This window comes from Solanum stenotomum, chromosome 12 (assembly GCF_019186545.1).
Source record: "Solanum stenotomum isolate F172 chromosome 12, ASM1918654v1, whole genome shotgun sequence".
In the NCBI taxonomy this organism is placed as follows: Eukaryota; Viridiplantae; Streptophyta; class Magnoliopsida; order Solanales; family Solanaceae; genus Solanum; species Solanum stenotomum.
The window spans coordinates 37,412,994-37,425,243 of NC_064293.1; the positions used below are offsets into that span (position 1 = coordinate 37,412,994).

The window sequence follows — 12,250 nt, forward strand, 5'->3', positions numbered from 1 at the left end:
ATTTAGACACCTCTTTATACAAGTTAAAAATTTGATCTAATACTTAAAGGGTCATAAAAATTTCTCTAGGTCACGTATTTAAACCCTATTAGCTTCATAATTAATTATTTTTTACTACGATCATTGACACCAATGTGAAATTTGCTAGTTGGTCGTTGTAGCCAGATTTACATTTTTTGTAGATATATATACTAGGATTCTTTTTTAAAGAAACTTTCCAAAGCACTATGTCATCCTGTCCCCTAGCTAGACTTTTCCAAAAAAAAAAAGTATTTCACACGTACAATGTAATCTCCACTTGGCTATTCAATTCAAACAGAAAATCAGTCAATTACAACTTGATTACAGTTCAGTTCCAATTTAATCGATATAATTAAAATAGTGACCCTAGTTCTGGTTGAATAAAATACGTATCAATTCACTTGGAGTAAATGATCAAGCAAGTAAATAACTAAATATTGTATACTACTAGTCATCATTAGTCAAACTAGCTAGATTGAGTTCTTTTGAATAAAAACTGTCCTCAACGTAACTATTTTCTACTTATATAAATTATAGTAATAATGTATTTTATACGGTTGTCTTCTCTTGTACATTAATTTATCACGTAGAGTCCATGAACTGACGTGCTACTCAATAAGAGACGAAATATAATATTTTTTTAGATAGGAATGTATAGCTAGTGTTATATAAGCTATTAATTTACAAACCCTTATTTTCAGCAAATACATGGGATGGTTAGCCTGTAACATTAATGCAACGTAAAACCGTTGACTTTTATAGAAATATCTAATTACACATTATCATCATACTTTTTTGTTGTTATTATTTTTTCGTTTGCTAATTTTATTAATGTTATAAAGTATGATTCCAAATTAATAAGTTTTTAATCCCAACGTAACTGTCGGTTGTATGTATAAAAAATATTGCACTCATTAAACATACGTCTTGGATGTCCCAACACCAAAACAGCAATATTGTTTGACCCATCACATGCAGTAATAGCAATTAACAAATATACTGTAAAATTAAAATTTAAAAATAAAATAAAAAAGGAGTAAATATAATGTATATTGATATGGGTAGAAATGTTTTAGTCGTTAATAGGTAAATGTACATGTATAATTTAATTACTTGATAGTTTAATATACACATTAATAGGAAATAATATTTCATTTTTTTTCCTATGGTGAAGCAATATATATTCATTCTTGATCAATCATATAATTTTAGAATAATCTTTAATAGAATAAATATGAATCTAATTATAATAAACGCGTGTATACCAACCTCAAGCTAGCTGCGTAGGTTGATGATAAATCATTATCAAGGCACTCGAAGCAACTCGATAGATCAGAAGGGAGCCCATGCAAATAATTAATTAACTTGACCACTTGGATAAACAAATGACATTTTTATCATTTCCATGTTCCAAGCTACTTCCTCCATCTCAAAATTATCTATAGTGCTTTCTATAAATAGTTATCTTAAATTATTTCTCATTTTAAAAGTTCAACATAAAATTTATTATTCTCCCCCATTTTTACGCTTAACTGTATTATTCTTGAAGACTACAAACACCTCTATTATGAATGACATGCATATAAATTAAATAAAGTAATATTAAATGAAGAGATATTATATTTTAAGACATAAACAATGATAAATATCAAAAACTCCTTCTAGTTACTTTTCTTAAGGAACATGCAAAAAAAAATCATGACAAATAATTTGAGACAGACAGATCGGAGTATAAATAAGTCTTCTTTCCGAAAAGTTCATGCTTTCTTTAATTTTATGTTGTCTCAATCTAGCGAGACTAATTAACTATAAAGTTAGTCACTAGTCAAGAGTCAATAGAGCATGGAGGGGCACACCGTTGAAGGACTATATATCTTTTAATTAATTTACTCTGGAATTTATAGCATTGAAGAAATGTTCAACCGACGAATCTTCATAGAATTAATTTTTTCTATCATAGAAATGGGTCGGAAAAAATTACATGATTAAATATGATAGTGATAAAGATATTTTGATATGTAAAATTACTTTAGATTATTTATGTATATAATTTAACTCTTTATTGAAACGAGACAATACATCTTGGAATAATGATATGGGTAAAAGGGAACTTTCCAAAGTTCGAAAGAGAAATAATTTTAACCATTCCTTATAGCTAAATCTTTTTCTCCTATTAAATCACGTGAAGATGCGGAATAAAAAAAATCATTCACTATTAAAAAATATAAAAGTAGCTACAGAATTTATCAGCAATTCCAAATAAATTTATCGCTAATTAAATAAGTAATAACTATGGACTTGTTAAATTTTCATATAATCCGCTAATCCATAACTAAAACATAAATGTTTCGAGCTAGTGCATCTTTAAGTTTGGAATACAAAATAATTAGAACTTAGATATTGGCCCTCTTTAAATTTTTTTAAAAAAATAAAAAAAATTAGAACTTAGATAGGAGAAACTTTTTTTAATTTATTTTTTCAAAAGAAAAATATTTTTATGCCGCATGTGATATAATACCTCAAGAATTTAATGCTACATACATTTTTCTGCTACTATTATTTACATGTCTTGTTTGGATGAGATATACTATAGGATAACGATAATATTTATATAATACTCATTATAATAGATTGGCACGGTTTCTTCATGCAAAAGGCTCATTTTATCTTTTTAACATGGGAAAACTCCACCGTCTACGTTGAAAGTGTCTATTTAATTAATAATTATCTTCACTTTTTTTAGTAAAATATATCCAACTTTTATTATAAGTGGATAATCCTTACCTAAAGAAAATGTTAAAATAACACGTTAGTTATATCCAAGATCTACTAAATTTGGACACTAATTTCTGAACTTTTTCTTCAAGTAATTAATATTTGCACGTTGAATGTGAATTTTAAGATGTATAGTTATACAGTCATATATACAATATATTTGAGAAAATTAGAAATTATTGCATGTAAGTTGTAACAACCATATTATAAAATATTTATAGTACAAATCGGATAAAAAGAGTATACATCGCCAAATGATTTAACTTTTGTCGTTGTTAATATATATTATTATATTATATTAAAGAGAGGGGGAAAATAATTTTTTTCTTCCGTCCCATATGAAACCAAAATTAAATAAAGGATAGAGAAGTTTTGGGCATTAATAGATTCAAAGTTTCAAACAAGTAGTGACAAATGACAATACCTCTTGACCCAAAAAAGTCCCAGGAAAAAAAAAGAAAAAAGGAAGTTCTACTAAATTAAAGTTTGGCGTAACATATTTCAATTCAAGATTTAAATTTTATGAGTTCAATATACATTCTTCATATACAAGGTGAATCCATTATATCTTTAAAGTTATGATTCATATCTACGCATTTATTGTAGTTTTAATATTTTTTTCATATAAATTTATGCAATTAATTAAAAATACTTGATTCAAAGTTTCAAACAAACGCAATATCGATTGGGATCCACCCCTACTTATTCAAAGTTCACACGCCGATGGTATGGGAAAACTTTTAAATTTCAACAATATTACAAGTTGGAATAAGTCAACAATCATATTCGTCCTTTTTAAAAAAGAGAGGCTTTTATTACATTTTAAAGGAAAATGCATGAAATATGGGGTGGGAGTTGCTTTCATTCTAAAGGTACTAAATAATATTTAAACTATTCTAAACCTAAAATATTTTTTAACAGGTAAGGAACATTTATTATTTGTGACAGTATGTACAACTTTATAATTAAATCTTGACAGATATTATTGTACATTAAACGATGCATTAAATGATATGAAATATACGTTACAGTATGAACTAAATATTTGTATGTTGGACTGTTGGTTTACAATATGGCCTTACTTCCTACTACGTGATTAATATATATTTGACTTCACTATTTTATTTAATTTGTTTACGATAACCATGGGGGGAGGTTGACTTCATGATGTTAGGGCTTAGCTTAGCCCATCTCCCTAACCTTATCTTATTATCCAGAGAGAAGAAAATTGTTTAAGATGGTGATAGTAAGATGAACGAGATTTTTCTATTTTAAACTTTAAATTTTGTATTTGAATCTTGTGAATAATAGAGAAACCTTTGATATAAATTGTTTTCCTCTCTAATGAATTGTATGTGTGTAACGAGAATTAAATTTGTCGATGTAATGAATTTATGGAAAATTAATATATGGTTTTTATCTAAAAATATAAAATTAATTTTGAGGCTATTACGCTTGCTGACTTTATATATGCCTCAACATATGTAAATTAAGGCAGATAATTCATAGTCAGTAATTGTTTACTAGTATCCAAGGACAAGCTATGCAATTTATATTCTATAGTGATTAGTGGCCATAATAATATATGAATTCTCAATTTCTCAATTATTATTATTTTGAAAAAAAAAAGTGACTAAAGAACTCTAATTGAACACAAGGATTTGGAGCACCAAAAAATCCAACTAGGAAACGACTAGAGGAGAATCCACACCAAAAATATATATAGTAGAAGATGACAGCAAATTAAAGTAGTCAATAAATGTCATTATTGGCCATGATTTGTGGTGAAGCAAATGCAAGTGGTCTATTAATACTTAAGAGGCTATGTTCGTCACAACTCTATCTCAATCCAAAAAATAATGTGTGGCAACCCATAAAGTAGGAATTTTGTAAAACGATAGTTGGCTATTCATATTGAGCCCGACTATTTCAGATTCACATAGTGAAGGACTTCATTCAAGGGTATTGAGAAACGCTTCCTATCAAGGATTTAATCAGAGTTCGAACTCGAGACCTCTGATTAAGAGAGGAGCAACCCTATCCACTATACCACAGGTGGTAAACGACTTTGTCATTAGAACGACTAAAGTATTGTTTTTAAACTAATTTATCCTTTTAACTCTTTTCAGTATAATTAATGGGGTATTGTTTATTCTAAAAAATAAAAAATAAAAACGAATTTTATCTTAATTAGATAAATATTTAATAATATTAACAATTAATATGAGAAAAAAAAGTTTTATTTATGCTACTCTTGGTATTGTCCGATAAATGAGTGTTGAATTAAAAACGGATTTAAAGAGATACTATTTGTATCTATCCCCTCTACTCATTGCTAAAAAAATGAAAAATAGTGATACACATTGCACCCATAGACTTATTGTTTTAAATTTGTCTCTCTTTTTTTATGGTTAATAAACTTGTCTTTGAGTTAAATTAATGTCCTAATTCTTAAATTCTTTGTCAATAATATGGAAGAAAAATACAAAAAGATTATTTTTCAAAATCAATGTCATCTCATTATGTAAAGTGAGAAATTGATGTATATAATAAAAGAATGTTAAAAAAAAATTAAGATGACGTGAGACTTACCACCTACTCCCGTTATGTGTAAAGTCAAGCCATCAGGTTTGAAATTTTAGATCATTAACCCATAATTTCATTAGTTAAACTCGACAATACTATTAATTAATCAGCTCTCTATTTTTCCACTTGTTTGGGACCCAAATTATATTTTTCCACTTGTTTGGCCCCCACTTGGTTCTATTTCTTTGTGCAAATCAAAGGAAAATAAAAGAGAAAAAGAAGTGGCTGGTGATTTTTGGGCTTTTCATGGGACCTTAACTATAATAATACTAGTAAGTATAATGCACACACTAGCTCAGGGACAGATCTAGGAAGTTAGAAGGGTGTTCACCCGATATCTTTTTTTAAAAAAAGTTATATTGTATTATATAAAGTTGTATTTATTTTTATTTTTGTATGTATATATAGAGATTTGAATCTCTAAACATAACCTAAGAGCCTAAAAGAATGATTCAGTGGTTTAGGGAGTTCAAAATTTACCTTAAAATTTCATGTTTAAAATTTAGGCACTATTTTTTAATTTCTCAAAATTCCTACGTGGAAATCTTAGATTCGTCACTGGACTCACTCACTACTTCAAATGAATATTTTAATTGGGGCGATGAAAGGGTGTTACTTTTTGGTTCTAAAAATCTTATCAATAACAATAATAATAACGATGTACTTAATCTAATTTTGTAAGTGAAGTTTGAGAAATATAATATTTAAAAAAGGTAAAATAAAAGTCTAGTCAATGGATAACGAAAATAAAGCAAAGTTTGAGGTAATTAATGGATTCCCATAGACCATTTATTCTACAAAAATTAAAGTTCTTGTATAAGGATAGGAATTTGGTCCCTTGTGGTTGAAGTAAACGGTTGTATTGAAAAAGAAAGTCAACCAAACCAGCACAGAAATGTGGAAATATTTGACACTAATATCCTAAAAAGGAAATATAAAGATAAAATTAGATGAGTAATGGCTGATGTGTAATTTGCCAATTGAGTGGGAACTCCCTCCTTTGACTGCCGTTCATTATCCATCACTTCCCTTGCACACCATTTCCCACATCAACTTGAATTAATTCACCAAGCACCAGTATTGTGATGCACTGGTGAGACTATTTTATTTTTAATTAAATATCTTGAGTTTGAGCTCAGATATAAAATAAATTATATTGAAAGCATCACTCTCAAAGTTATTACCTTCTAAAGGTTAGGTGTAATGAATAGCACACTATGTGAAGTGAGAAATTTATGTTATAAAATATAATTTTGCACTCATTTTTTATCGAATTAATTCACAAGAAAAATACGTAATGGAAAACATATTTTCACCAGAATAATGATATATTAGTTATGGAATCTCTTCAGGCTCATTTGAGCCTTACTAATGAAAATTTCTAATAAAAAATATTTTCTCATTTCATGATGAGTTGTACAACGCGAATTCAAATATATCATGCTCCTAAAATAAATTCTTAATTATAAATTGTTTTTTAAGAATCTAATCAAACAATCAATAAGGGGTCATTAAATTGAAAATCAAGGGAATTTATCCACTTCCTTTTAATTAATCATTCCCCACCACCACAAGAATTCCCATTTTTTTTTTGTTTCAATGTGATGTGAATCCATAGGAATTCTTTTTTGTTTTCTTGAGATTCAAATCTATAAAACATCATAATTGAAGGTGGAAAGTGTTAATTACCATCTAATTAGCACCCTTTTTGCATATGTCATGATTCACAAGTTAAATTCAACGAGTACAACATTATTGTAAAATATTTATAATTACAGGTTTAAAACCTTTTTATCTATAATATTTATAATAAAGAAGCAACGCTTACGATACGTTCATGTAAAAAATGATAGGATACAATTAAATTCATATTTAACACTATCCTTTCATGTGCGACCAAAAGCTAATTGATACTTAAAAAATAATCAACATGCTCAATCAAAAACCTCCAATTAAGTTCACTTTCCAGTTTCCACTACCTCAACAATGAAGTTTTTAAATCCTAAATTAATTCGCTTAGCTAGAATAAATTTTTTTAGTAAAATTATCTAATGTTAACTCTAAAATAAACATCTCCATTTACTAATATGAGTATCTTGTGCGGTGTATTTTTGTTATAATTCTCTCCACACACTCTAATAAATATTTTTTTGCGATAATAGTAAAATAATCAATATATTAGTGATAATAATAATAATAATAAATATAAATATTTATAATCAACACTCTATATAAATACTTCTAAAAACTCTAGCGACTCTCTGAATATCATTAAATCAATTGCGTTGTAGTAATAATACTGCGACTCAATAATGTGAGATAAGATTCTACGCATAATTTTGACAGCTAAATAAAATATCATTAATTCAAAAAAAATAAAAATGTGACAGCTAAGGTTTACAACATTGTAATAGTCTCCTTCACTTTCTATATATACTCTTTATATCCCACATCTTTTCCTCTATATTCCTTCTCTTCATTTCTCTTTCATTTTCAAACTTATTTTTAAAACATTTATTCTTTTTCCACAAAACTTTGTTTTGTAACCAACTCGGAAAAATGGCTGGTGGTGGTGGTATTGGTCCCGGCAACGGGAAAGAATATCCCGGCGAGTTAACTCTTTATGTTACTATTACTTGCATTGTTGCTGCCATGGGTGGTCTCATTTTTGGTTATGATATTGGAATTTCCGGTACGTAGAGTAAGAAAAATTAAATATTTATTCAACTTATATATATCGACAGTATAATATAATGATGATTTTTTTTTTTAATGTTATGGATCAGGGGGTGTGACATCAATGGACTCATTCTTGAGTAGATTTTTTCCATCTGTGTTCAGAAAGCAAAAAGCAGACAATTCAACGAATCAGTACTGTAAATTTGACAGCCAAACACTGACGATGTTTACATCGTCGTTGTATTTGGCTGCCCTTGTGTCTTCTCTGGTGGCATCTACTGTCACCAGAAAATTAGGAAGGAGACTTTCTATGCTCTCTGGAGGTATCCTCTTTTGTGCTGGAGCTTTAATCAATGGATTTGCTCAAAATGTTGCTATGCTCATTATTGGTCGTATTTTTCTTGGTTTTGGTATTGGATTTGCCAATCAGGTACGTGCTATTAATTTTCATTATATGTACGACATGTTTGGTTATTTTTAATTTAAGTTTTGTGTACTAACGGTGTAAAAAGTATTTATTGAACGAGCAGAGTCGTGGTTGGCATGTGGTCATATTCCTAATTATTTGTTTGTTGGTCCGTGCCAAGTTGTTTTTGAAGTTCAAAATTGGTGTTTATGCAATTGAGCAACATTATATGTGTGTTTGTCTCTGTTTAATTATTATTTTTTCCTTTTCTTATTTTTTTTCTTCATTTAGTTCAAGGTTGTCCTGTTCTATGGTTCCCCTGTTTTTTGGATTATGCAATGGAATTATGTTTATTTGTTTATGTATTTATTTCTTGGTTTTTAAAACTGTAAAATATAGTAATGGCAAGTTGTCGGTCAACACTTCTCCTGCAGTTGGGATTTGAATGGCAGCTTAGATTAGACAACACACATCTTTTTGCCTTAGAATTACTTTTTTTTTTTTCGAAAACAGTCTCTCTGTCTCACAAGATAAGAATAAAATAATTGAATAATCTATTGTTTGCAAAAATTTTTTATGAAATTTCACTAAATATCTTGTTATTGTTCATCGAATAATGAAAATATTTTTTGGTTTAAAAGAAAAATGTGTTTTGAATTCAACATCATTATGATTTAGACTTTCGAGCCCTTCCAACTAAGAGGAGCCTACCTTTTTAAAAATTGCACGTTAACCCTACATGAAAAGACTTTTTTGCTAAATAAACCCCACCACGCACTGTTTCTGCACGGTAAACAGTGCATATTTTACCACCATATTTTTAAAAATCATTATTCAGTCTTTTAATTTGAAAAATAAATCTACTTTGGGATTCTTCAGCAAGTTGTGATTGTCATTATCACTTAATCAGTATTTTAATCCAATGAAAGTTGTTGAGATTAAAAAAAAAAAAACCTCTTTTCCTAATACACTGTTTGGATATGTGTGTATTTTATTTTATTCCAATTTTAGCGACGTTGCCGTGATTATTTTTTTTCTACACCGTTTGCTCATGAATACGACTATTTAGTAATAAACAAATTGGTTTATAATTGACTAAGAAAGTAGCAAATCATAAAATTTACATACTATTTATCATCAAATGATGTTCTCTTTTACTTTCTTTAATTAAGTATTATTGATATTGTGTCTTTATCGACTAGGACAAGAACAAGTGGCCCCTCATGAAGGAAACACAATTTCCTCCTATTTTTTTTTTTTACGTATAATCTCAATTCAAAGGTGTGTATAATGTATCAAAATATTTGGAGTATTTGAGTTCTAGGTTTTACTCATGTTAGGTAGAATGTTGAAATCAAAAGAGTTATCCTATATAGAAAAAACCGTTATTTTTCTAATCACACTAAGAAAAGACGATATATATAAGATGCTTAAATTGAAACAGATAGCTAACTATTTTTTGTTGTTTCATTGAATTGCAGTCTGTTCCACTATACCTATCTGAAATGGCACCATACAAATACAGAGGAGCACTTAACATTGGGTTTCAACTTTCCATCACAATTGGTATTCTTGTAGCCAGTGTGTTAAACTATTTCTTTGCCAAAATTCATTGGGGATGGAGATTGAGCTTAGGAGGTGCCATGGTACCTGCATTGATCATCACAGTAGGTTCATTGTTCCTCCCTGAAACCCCAAATTCGATGATCGAACGTGGCAACCACGACGAAGCCAAAGCTAGACTGAAGAGAATCAGGGGAATTGAAGATGTAGATGAAGAGTTCAATGATTTAGTTGTGGCTAGTGAGGCTTCTAGGAAAATTGAGCACCCTTGGAGGAATTTGTTGCAAAAGAAATATAGACCACATCTTACAATGGCAATTATGATCCCATTTTTCCAACAACTTACTGGAATCAATGTGATTATGTTTTATGCACCTGTGTTGTTTAAGACTATTGGTTTTGGTACTGATGCTTCACTTATGTCTGCTGTGATCACTGGTGGAGTCAATGTCATTGCCACTGTGGTTTCTATTTACTATGTTGATAAATTGGGAAGGAGATTCTTGTTTCTTGAAGGTGGAATTCAAATGCTCTTTTGCCAAGTAAGTCCCATTTTTTTTTTATGGTGAAGTTTTCGTCGTTAGGATATCTATCTAAAGATCCGTTTTGAACAAACTGAAAATCTTATGAAAAAAACATCATACCATGGTCTATTGCCCGAAAGACTATAGTTTGTGCAACTTTTAAAAATCAGTCATTTTCATCTGTAGTGGTGAATTCATGATTCAGTGTCGGTGGAGTGTGCTTGTTAGAGTTTGCATATCTAACTTGAACTTTTTTTTTAATTCGTATACAGATAGCAGTGGCAATTTTGATAGCAATAAAGTTTGGAGTAAATGGAACTCCAGGGGAATTACCAAAATGGTATGCTATAGTGGTTGTGATATTCATCTGTGTATATGTAGCTGGATTTGCTTGGTCATGGGGTCCTCTTGGATGGCTAGTCCCTAGTGAAATTTTCCCACTCGAAATTCGATCAGCTGCACAAAGTATCAATGTCTCAGTGAACATGATCTTCACATTTGCAGTAGCACAAATTTTCTTGACAATGTTGTGTCATTTGAAGTTTGGATTGTTCCTCTTTTTCGCGTTCTTTGTGGTGATTATGACTGTGTTCATTTACTTCTTCTTGCCTGAGACGAAAAATATTCCGATAGAAGAGATGGTGATTGTGTGGAAAGAGCATTGGTTCTGGTCTAAGTTCATGACTGAAGTTGATTATCCTGGAAATAGGAATGGAACTGGTGTTGAAATGGCTAAAGGGGGTGCTGGTTACAAAATTGTATGACTTTAATTAAAAAAGAATTAGTTTGGGTTTTTAATTTTTATTTGTTGTTTGTATAATGTTGTAGTGGGATGATATGATAATTATTAATTAGATTTGATTGAAACTGTTTCTCTTCACTTTTGCATAGAAAAATATATACTTTGTTGAATAGAAAATTTGTCAAAGCAACTGTGTAACCTTTTGTTTGTTTTGTTGGATGTACTCTTTAATAGTTCCAAGTCTTTTGTATAAGATCTCCATTATACAAAATTATGTTCATAAGCGGTGCACTGGATAAAAATCTTGATTTCAATAGTAGTTTCGTCTCAAATTATGTAAAAGTGTTTGATTTTGTGCAAAATTTAAAAATGAAAGGATGACCTTTTTTTGGTGATTTAAACAAGTAATAGATATTTGTGTGATTATAAAATATGTTGTTAAGAGTAAAGTAAGAAGTTAATTCGCCAGTTTGATGTTGTTAAGCTAAACTTTTACCTTTCTTAATTAGCTTTTAGTTTTGGAGTACAAGGGAAGTAGAGGGACTTTGTATGACATATGCTCTGGCCTTGCCAATGCCCAATTTTGGTCTTTTTTTACTTGATCTGTACAGATACAAATTTGGTAAATAAATGCTGTACTATTTAATTGCCACAAAAGAATTACATAATAATGTGTCTCTTTTTTTCCTGGACTAAAATAAATATTATAAATTGGGATGGGGGAGAGTTTACATAGGAAAGAGATCCCTTTCACTCGGTTTGATCAAACTTGCAAAATCTACTTATTTTTTAAGAAATTTATTACAAGTGATTTTAAAAAAAAACACTTTTAGAAGTAGTAATTTGTGTTTGACCAATCAATTTGTAAATAAATAAATAAATATACTTTTTTCAGTATTAGAGAATAAATTTATGCAGTCAGATTCATGTTATTTTTAATATAATAAAACCAAA

At 29.3% G+C, this 12,250-nt stretch overlaps 1 protein-coding gene across 1 annotated transcript; it reads left to right on the forward strand.

Moving 5' to 3' along the window:
* Positions 1-7,851: 7,851 nt before the first annotated feature.
* On the forward strand, positions 7,852-11,615 carry LOC125848024 (sugar carrier protein C). Its single transcript, XM_049527800.1, has 4 exons — positions 7,852-8,074; positions 8,169-8,491; positions 9,949-10,572; positions 10,827-11,615. Exons 1-4 carry the CDS (start codon positions 7,942-7,944, stop codon positions 11,316-11,318), a joined length of 1,572 nt encoding a protein of 523 aa, XP_049383757.1. The 5' UTR covers positions 7,852-7,941; the 3' UTR covers positions 11,319-11,615.
* The last annotated feature ends 635 nt before the right edge of the window (positions 11,616-12,250 follow it).

Excerpts from the sequence above, each read along its gene's own strand:
- LOC125848024 (XM_049527800.1), top strand. The coding sequence starts at position 7,942 with ATGGCTGGTGGTGGTGGTATTGGTCCCGGCAACGGGAAAGAATATCCC. Across the intron at positions 8,075-8,168 it reads TTATGATATTGGAATTTCCG|GGGGTGTGACATCAATGGAC; the intron begins GTACGTAGAGTA and ends GTTATGGATCAG. Across the intron at positions 8,492-9,948 it reads GTATTGGATTTGCCAATCAG|TCTGTTCCACTATACCTATC; the intron begins GTACGTGCTATT and ends ATTGAATTGCAG.